This window comes from Falco rusticolus, chromosome W (assembly GCF_015220075.1).
Source record: "Falco rusticolus isolate bFalRus1 chromosome W, bFalRus1.pri, whole genome shotgun sequence".
In the NCBI taxonomy this organism is placed as follows: Eukaryota; Metazoa; Chordata; class Aves; order Falconiformes; family Falconidae; genus Falco; species Falco rusticolus.
This window is the reverse complement of record NC_051209.1, coordinates 10,582,788-10,592,516: the sequence shown is the minus strand read 5'-3', so window position 1 is coordinate 10,592,516 and position 9,729 is coordinate 10,582,788. Positions and strand designations below refer to the sequence as shown.

General features: G+C 50.8%; 1 protein-coding gene across 1 annotated transcript in view; it reads left to right on the top strand.

Annotated features, from left to right (window-relative positions):
- Positions 1-4,983: 4,983 nt before the first annotated feature.
- LOC119140612 (E3 ubiquitin-protein ligase NEDD4-like) overlaps positions 4,984-9,729 on the top strand; it is a 162,154-nt gene continuing 157,408 nt past the window's right edge. Inside the window, 1 exon segment of the mRNA XM_037372095.1 lies at positions 4,984-5,212. Coding sequence (XP_037227992.1) covers positions 5,165-5,212 — 48 coding nt within the window. The 5' untranslated portion in view covers positions 4,984-5,164.

The following is a 9,729-nucleotide window of genomic DNA, read 5'->3' as shown; positions in this document are numbered from 1 at the left end:
TGAAAAGTAAAATCCACTTACTTCATTAAATCCAATACAACCATCTGAAAATATCAGAATATGTCATGAGCCTCCCATAAAGTTTTTCTCATTAACAAAAAACCTAAAAGCTAGACAAACAACAAAAAAGTTTATTTTAATTGTTATTACTGTAATAATTGTAATTGGAAGTAATTTACTTCAAGCACAATGGGGGCTATAAGCTTTCTCACACTGGAGGAGTTCATAGCTCATAGACCGTGATACCAAGTATCATTGATTCATTGTGGGAAAAATAAAAACGTTACTTAGGAAGGGTAAGAGCAGTATTAGTACAAAAGTTAGAATACAGTATTATATTTCAATCTGAGCTAAAAAATGAAATAAAAATATATATCTGATATAAACAAATGTTGATGGTGCAATGCAGAAAAAAAGAAAAGTATATTACAAAACTTATGTTCAGAGTATACAGAAAAATGGAACTGAAAGAGACAGCACTTAATTTCTGATCTCATTCCTCTTAATCTCTCGCACACATTCTGAGCAGGAGATTTAAAATATCTGCTTGAGATTTGGAAGAGGTCTGGTACATTGTGATAGAGTGAGCTCCCTGAGTAGGGTTTCAAGAAAACATTGAATCCAAACTGGGAAGTTTTCCTGTTTACTGGCTTATTGTAACCTTGATTTTCCCATGATATACATATGTACCAATGAAAACGTAAAATGCTAATTCTGTTTCTTGTCTGCTCAGCAGACCCTGTCTATCATCCAGCTGCTGGACTGCAAGAAGGTACCCTGCTAATTCAAGCTAGTCCAGAAGCTGATGGTTCTGATCCTTCCCACTACAAGACATTTTTTGGTGAAATGCAGTCTACCACTTGACATCAAGAAGCAGTAAAAAAAAAAAAAAAAGTCCCTGTTGTATTTGGAAGATGTTTGAGTATTTAGATTATAATACCAAGGGGAAAAAAGACATATTAACAGTTTCCTGAGCAAATCTCCTCCAAAGAGAACTGGTTGAAGGCTAAAAATAGGCACGTGCTCAGGTATTTTTATGACTTGTATTTGCCATATGAGAGAATTAAAAGTCAATGGACTGTGGGTCCACGCAAGACAGCAGATAAAGGTATTTCCCTTTTTTCCACAGGGAAGCATGCCTTGGCATTATTCAGCTATTTACTGTGAGCGAAAGAATGGGCGGCAAGCACATGCATACATTAAAGGGATTCAATTTTTTTATCAATCTGTGTAGTCAGCTGTTGGGGTCTGCAGATAAGTTAGTTGACCTCAAAGATTTAGCCGTGTACCTTTAAGACAGCCACAAATTGTCAGGTATGTGAACAGGGTGTGAAGAATCGGAACTTAGAACCGCAGCATACGGGCACCTACAGCAACAGCAAATAGCAAGCAAGAAGAAGGACACAAAAACCTATCAGGGTCTGACACCTGCACTGTCTAAGATATATAAATAGTTTGTATAAACAATAAAGGCCATTTTGCTGGAACCCAGCCACGCAGACACAGTGTTTCTTTTAAGTCCGCCTCGACTTGCGTCACCACAGTCAGCCCAGGATACATTGCTACTGGAGGATGTTGCTGAGGAAGCCAGTTAGATTTAGAAAAGGATTAGGCATTTGTATGAATATGAGTAACGTCTGCTGTTAGCTGATGAGGTTAAAGGAATTAGGAGGGATATCCTAAATCCACCAGCCCCAGGCCATCAACTAATCACCAGCTGGACTTGGGAAGGAACCCTCTCGCAGCCTTTTTGGCACAGCGCTGCACCTTTGGTGGGGACACTGCTGAAGCTTCAGAAGAATCATCAATCTCACGCTGCTCTCCGAGGCAAGATGCCTGTTCTGGTACAGGAACTCTTCCCGTTACACCTTGCAATATATATACCTGCTGGGAAGCGCCGCATCCTCATCGCTCCCAACTACATCCCATCTTACATTTGTATGAAGCTTCATCTTTAACTGAGAATTGCCATCCATAATACATATTTTATCTATTTTTTCTCTGAAAATTTTAAATAATTAATGGACCTTTGTAATATAGAGACCAGTTATAAATCATCTCAGCTGCACCTACAGATTGCTGATGCCAGCATTCTCAGATGAATTACATCTCTCTGTACCTGTTGATGGGAGCGCTATCTGATTTTACAAACCCAGCAGCGTAGGTGCTGTAACATGGAAATAAAACCCTGCTGCTGTGGTTTGCGAGGCCCAGAGACAGCCTGGCACTGCACATGCCTAGAGCTCACTCTTTGTCATCATGTGTTGCAGAAAGGATCCAGATTCAGAGATGTACGTGTATCACCAGCTTTATGGTGTTTGAATAGACACTCCAATTACAGTCATTGAATTACAGTCACCTATTTCCTTTTCATTCTATACTTCAGAAATATAAATGTGCGCGATAGTCTGTGCCAGGTTCTGGATAATTTCCTGCTAATGGTCACAGCTGCTGACACATGAGAGGATACAGGCGTGCAGAGAACTGAGATGAGTTTATGAAATGGACTACAGAAGAAAATACTTTAAGGACTCCTGAAATGATAGTTTGAGATATCCAAGTATCACCTGAATTTCTCAGAGCTAGCGCTTTGGATGATTTGGACTCAGTGTACCTTTACTTTGTGGTCAGATGCCTGGTGATGAGGGAGGGCTTGTGTCATGGCAGACTGGCACCAAAGGCTACTGAAGAAGTGGCCTTTTCAGAAAAAGCCTGAAGTGACTTGTCCTCCTGCTCAGAGCTTCGAAGTGTAGTATGAAGAGCTAAAACAAAATAGAGGTAACTGAAGAGAAAGACCCTTGGGGAGGGAATGATTGAAGAATCTTGACTTTCTGTGATGATCAGAGAATCCTGACTTTCCGTGGCATCCAGGGGATGGGAGGTGGTGGAGCGGCTTCTGTTTAAGGCATGGAAGCAGGTGATGGAAAAGCATGGGAAAGAAGCTGGATCCAGTTTTGAGAATGATTGGAGCTCAGGAGAAAGAGTAATAAAACTGCCTCTGTGTGAGAACTGCTGTGTGAGACTGGTGCCTTCGGACCTGACTGTTTGAGGGGATGCCTTGACAGGTCCTCTGAAACAGAAGGGGAAACAGAAGCAGTGTCAGAGGATGGTACTGGGGAAGACCCTGCCTAGATGCGCTGGCCATTAACCACGTCATACGCAGCTCGTGCCCAGGAGATGTTCATGTGAGTACAAAGGCTAATGTCCCCATATGCTGTGCTTTAACAGCTTGCCATTTTAGCTCTTGAGCACTGCTGTCTGGGCAGAGGTCAGACCCTTCCTTCCTAGAGTGAATGATGAATGATGTACCACTTATCTATAGGATGATGTACTTATGTTTATCTAAAAGTTGGGAAACGTCCAAGGACCCCTATTGCTAACATGATGGATGTACTAATTGCTAAGTCATTGGATTTTTCATCTTTAAAAAGGCCATCTGGTCCTAAGTTCCTGTTGTCCTGAAAAATCCCCTCGGTGTGCATGACTTTGGTGGAGCGATCCCCCATGCACCCAGCGCTGCCGAATAAAGATAACCTCCACTCACTCGAATATTGGTGACTGATTCTTTAAATCACCAGGAAGAGCTTTCGTAAAGGCTGGAAAAAAACTTTCTGCCTTACGGACTGCTTCTGGAACCTCTCCAGGAAAGGGATCTCCTCTTTCCCTTTCCGCTGGGCTCTGAGGAGCAGAAGGCAGGTGTAAGGTATGTTTGACCGGAGGTTGGGATGCCTGTGAAGCAGTTAGCTGAAAGGTCTAGTGATGTTTTTTTTGTTAGTGGCCAGTTCACCCCTTTGCTGTAAAAAGAAAGGAAGGGGGAAATAGTTCCTGGGACACTGTGATTGCTTTCTGTTCCTGACAAGCTGGTTTCAGGGGCTGCTGTGCCCTGGTATTTGCCACATTCCCCCTGTGGGACGTCCCCAGGGCTTTGCTGAGGAGAAGACACAGGTACAGGAGATGTGCCGACCTGCTTCTGTGCTGCGACACACACTCCTGTAAGGTGCTGCCGGCTTCCGTCGGTGTCACAGAGCCCATCTGCGCACCGGGCCCGCCGGAGCAGCCAGGGCTGTTGCAGACCCCTCTCCCAGCTGTCAAGGGCAGTCTTGTTTTGGGGTGCAGTGACAGACATTTTTCCTGTGTCATTGGCTCCGCGTGGCTTTATTAATGCGTTGTGTACTTACTTAAATGTAGTAGAAATCAATTGTTGGGCTGTAAAAGCATAAATGGGTCTGGGAACAGCTTTCATGTGAACTACAGCCCTACTACGGCTGGGGCGCGGGGGCCAGTTGAGGAAGGAGCAGAAATGGGATCAGGGAGTCATTCAGAGCCGAGGTGTGAGTTGGGTTTGCCCAGAAGTAACCTCGCTCCAAATGCCCAGAATATCTTGTTTCCTTAAACCCCAGGACACCGAGTGACCAAAAGCGACGGTGCGTAATGGTCGGTGCTGCGGGGGGCGCGGGCAGCCCCCGCTCCCCTCCGGCCGGCCCCAGGGGCCGCCCCGAGCCGTGTCCCCCGCCGGGCGGCGGCAGGAGCCGCCCCATCGCCCCTTTCCATCGCCCTCTGCCCCTCTCCAGGGAGTTGCGCGCCGCCGTCTGCGGGCATGGGCATGGAGCGGGGCCCCGGCCCCCAGTGCCGGTACCCCACGCAGCGCGGCGCCCCCCGGGCCGAGGAACGGCCCCTCCGCTGGACCGGGCCCCGGGCCCCGCTCCCGCCGCGCCGGGGCCGCTCCCGCCCGCCGGGGGGCGCCTGCTGCCGCCGCGCGGGGGGCGGGGCGGGGGAGCGGGGCCCGCCGCGCTTTGTGCCGCTCTGTGCCCTTCCTCCCCCTCCCCCGTCCCTGGGCGGCGGCCGGCGGGGGCAGGGCGGCAGCAGATCGGCCCGGCCCAGCGGCCCTTCCCGCCACCGGCTGCCGCCCCTCCCCCCGTTGGGCCCGCCCGGCCGCTCTCCCCGCCCCGCTGGGCCGCCGCCGGGGCTCCCCGCTGCGGGGAGGGCGCGTTCTTGCGGTCGCCGCGAAGCCTCGGCCGGCGGCAGCGGCAGCGCAGGCGGGTCCCAGCGCCGCCCCCGAGCAGCGCCGCCCCCGGCCCCTTCCCGCCGGCGCTCGGCTCCCGGCGGCCGCCTTCAGCCGCCCGCGGGCGAGCAGCAGCGGCGACGGCCCCTGCGCAGCGGCTCCATGGCGACCGCGGCGGTGGAGCCGGTGTACGGGCTCTCCGAAGACGAGGTGGGTCGGGGCGGGTGGGCTCGGCCGCGGCCGGCGGCGTGCGCCCGCCCGTGCCGGGGTGACGGGCGCCCTTCGCCCCACCGCCCCATTGCCGTTAGCCGCGGCGGGCAGCCCCCGCTGGCCGGGCAATGGTCGGTCTGGGAAGGCGCCCGGCGGGCCCGCCCCACCCCAGCGGCGGCCACGGGCGGCCGGGGAGACGTGGCGGCGGGTCGGGGGGGCGTCCCGGCCCGGTGAACGCCGGCAGCCGCCCGCGGCCCCGGCAGGTGCGGCCGCCGCCCGTGAGGGGCCGGGGGCGGCCGGAGCTCCCCCGCTGCCTGGGGCGCCCCGCCGGGGGCCGGGGCCGGGCTGCGGGGGGCTCCCGGCGGGCGGCCTCCGCCCCTGGAGCCTCGCCCGGGCCGTGCCCGCCACCGGCGGCACCGCTCGCCCCAACCGGGGGCGGCGGCGAACAAAGGGCCGGGGCGGCGGTGCCCGGGGCCGGGCGCCGGTGCCGCGCAGAGCCCGGTGAGCTCGGTCAGCGAGGTGGGGCCGCTGGTACCTCATCACCGGCTTGCTGGACCCGTGTCCTCTGCGGGACCACATACAGCGCTGGCAGGTCCAGTACGCGTGAGCGGAACAGCCCGCTTCCGTCCGACGCGAACGGGAATAATTGTCGTCTGTGCCCGTTTTTTTCTGTGGCCCCGGCGAGGTGCTCCTTCCCCTCGGTGGGCGCTGTAACAAAGCGCCGGCAGAGGGACCGGCTGCCGTTCTGTGCTGTGATGTCAGTGCAGCTGGCACGTTGCTTGCCCGGGTTGTTTTTTTGCAGGACTGAATAATAACAACAATATTATGCCTGGGTTTGTGGAACTGAAGACGAGGGGCTGCCTGTCAGTTGTCTTGTGATGTCGAAGAAGCTGGCATAAAGAATCTTGTGACTGTAGATGCTGCCAGACAATTTTATTACCTGATGTGTCCGAATGGCACCAAACCTAAATGAGTGTACCGTTTAATCCTAATGGGAAAGGAGGTTCTTTGGCTGCAGTGGGTGTTTTTATAAAGGCGGGGTGGCTGGTTCTGCTTTCGCTGATGGTATAAAGCTATGGGAGCAGCCTGATCAAATGCTCAGCGTGCCTGTGAAGGCAGGGGAGAAGAGCGTCTTGCAAGAGCCTTGGGCCTTTAAGATAGGGAGTACAACACCGGCAGAGAACCTCCTCCCTGGGTTGTTTTCCTAATGGCAGTGGCCTGGACTGCGGAAGCCCCTGAGCAGTTCGCTCCCATGCGCAGGAATGCTTCTCTCTTGCCCGACCACCTGACCCTTCAGGTAGTGTGGACCTGTCGGTGGTGGCCTTGCCTGCTGCCAGCGTGCTGCAGGGCCCGTGTGGCCTGAGGGAGCAGCTGGGCTAGTGGGGTTGCTATCCCAGCACCCTAAGACTCCATTTGCAGTGGTTAACGTGCTTTCATGGATTTGATTGAGTAGGTGTGATCCACGAGGAGAAAGGAAACCTGTGAGCCATCCTTTTGTGTCCCTCATAGGTGGCCAAGAACATGATACTGGAGACTGGCTGTGGCTTTTTTTTGTTGTGTGTGTACTCGCCGTTATCTTTTGTCCCTGCCTCCTTCCTCGACATATGCTGGTACTTGCACAGAATGTTAAAGAGAAGCAAATAAGCAGAGAAATCTGCTGGACGGGGAAGTATAGCTGCTGGCTATGCTGCTTGGTGTGCCACTCTCTGCCTTGGCTCCAAGGTGGAAGTGCTGTCAGGAGAGCAAGGGCAGCTGCTGCCGCGGTGCACGCAGCCCCAGCTGGTGCCAGGGACCTGGCGTGCTTGGTGGTGGGCACGGCGATTTGGGTTGAAGAGGTGCCTGCCGTTCACCTCCTGAGGTAAAACCAGGCTGTCTGAAAAACAACCACTGGGGAAGAGCAAGGGGTTGGTCTCTGTGATGACCCACAATGGTCCCCATGGCACGGATGCAGTGATGGCTACTGCCACCCTACCCGTAAGGAACAATAAACCAGTTCTTTGTGTTCTGTATCGCTGTAGGTCATGATGGTGCACAACACTTTGCGGAACAGAGCAGCGATCGCCTAAAAATACAACAGGAGATTGCAAAGGGGTGGAAGGAAGAGGAAAAGGGGACGGGGTGAGGAGGGGCATGGCAAAGAATGCAGGCGGTATACACAGCCCAGTGGGCTGTAGTTTCAGTATGCCAGCAGCCTAAATTGTTTTCTGTGGTAAATGTATGGGCAAAGGAAGGCACTGAAGGAGGAGAATCTCCCTTGGGAAGGTGGCTGTGACTGCTTCATTGAAGGTAACTCTAAAGAGCTGTTAAGAAAGGCAGGTACGTTTACAGTTGTGTTGCGTGCTGGCTTTTGTGAATGGTGCATTCCATCAGCATCAGCTTGGACTTGAGCTGTCTTTCTGTTTTGAAAAGCAAAATCTCTTGCTAGTCTTGAGAGGCCAAATCATGTATGCAGACACATTTAGGCTATTAATTTTTCTTTGTTCCTACCTAGGTTTGAAATACAGTTTGCAGTTTAGTTGTATACTGTTTATGTAGGGTTTTAAGTAGGCCTTACGGAGGACTGCCGATCCTGCTATGTTTGCTGCCTGGAAAAAGTAGTTATTTAAGTGTAAGCTAGGCTTGCTTAATGGCTTCCCATAAAAGTAGCAGTATCTTTCACAAATAATTCAACATAGGCTTAACTTCTACTTGCACAGTAGATGTATGTGTCAGTAGGCTTACTTCATGTCTTAAATTAAGCATATGCTTAAGTGTTTACAGAGTTTGTGCCTACATTAATCTCTGTAAATAGCATGCGTTTGTTTAGGGAGTTCCCAAACCGCTGAATGTGTCAGGACTGATTGTTTTTGGGAATTACTGGATTAATCTCATAAATTCGCTTTTTAGTCTCCCCCTCGCCCCGCAAGAAGGAAGGAAACAATACGTCTCTTGGAGAAGTACACTTCTCATTCATTTCAGTTTGAGTTTCTTGAGAGCTATTGAATCAGATGTGGCCCAAACAAACAAAATAGAAGTTTCCACAAGTATTCCCTTCCCCTTTCTCAAGTGTGCTTTGGTGGAAGAAAAACTTGCAATTTCTTGTATCTTATTTGGTTGAATAAGTAACATGTCTTCAGAAAAAGATCCTTGAAGAAAGAGTATCTTTTTATGTTTTAAAATACAGGCAAAAAAGAGGCTTGTGTGTGAAACTGCCTTCTCCAATTCCAGCATTCTTCTCTTTCAAGTTCTGTTCAGCTTCCATGACTTGCAATTGAATAAACAGAAATTACAAGCTTCCTACTGAGATGGTGTTTTGTCATGCATTAGAAATCGTCAAAAAGAGCTTATGTTCATGAAAATATCTTGATGCATGAGATATAATTGCATATGCCTTAAAATAAATAGTTCTGGATATAGTCACTGTGGCTTAACCTATTTTTCTCATCTTGGTACCATACTTGGCAAAGCAATGTGTGTGAGAAATGAATCCTGAAGGATTTCAAGACCTCAGGAGAATAAGACACGCTTTTGGTAAATAATAGCAGAAACAGTTTTTGGGTATGATGGAAATGGCACCTGCATGTGGGGTGAATTCCTGTGAAGCGTAGGCTTAGCTATACTTTATCTGCTATCAGGGTAAAGAATAAAGATAAGATTTGCCTCAGTGGCGTCCTGGTGAAGCAGAGCTTGGGCTGCGAGGTGGTAAGGAGTGTGGCCGCAATGCAGCGGGCAAGCTGTCTCTTTTTGTGCAAACTGTTTCAAAGCGAAGCATGTGGGAAGTTGGCTTTTGTGTCTCATGTTTACGTGTTCCCGATGGATTTGTTGCTGTGGAATGGTCTCCATTGAGGATGCCTTGGACCCTGACCTGGGACATCATGTTAATGAGGTTTGTCTGTGTATGTTTTGGTGCTGTTCATGGGATGGGGCTGCTCAGAAGCAGTATGTTAATGCACTGCTGGATGATTAACTTGATTTATTGCTGAGGAAAAAGGCTTCAGTCTTTCCTCCCCCACTTGACTTGATGACAAAGCAGTGCCATAGTGGAGTTTGGCGTTGGATTTCTCTACTTGGCATTTTAAGCAAACCATAAATTTTTTGAAATGAACATTTTGGTGAGTTGTTGGGGGGAAGTGTCTGCATTCTAGATGGCTGTAATCACATTTAAGGTCATGTTTTCTGATATGAGCCACTTCTTGAGGCAGCATAAGCTGTGTCCCCTCATTGCGCTGGTTCCCAGCTTGGCTCGTGGAACAGCGAGGATGGGAAGTGTGTTGGATGAATGACCAGGGCGCTGGGCATTGCTGTGGGTGGTGTGCCAGAGAAGCAGCTCGTAGACAGTCATGGTCCTGTGTCAGGCACTGCTGAATCCCAGCTGTAAGGTGAAGGACGGGCAGAGCAGCGTGAGGGGTCCAGCCTGCTGTGTGCTCCGGCTCAGTCTGTGGCTTGTGTGAGGCAGGAGGCTTTTTATGTAGGGAAACAACCCCTCGGGTTCCTGAGAAGGTGTGCCTTTCATGAACAGCGCTGCGAAGGCAGGCTCT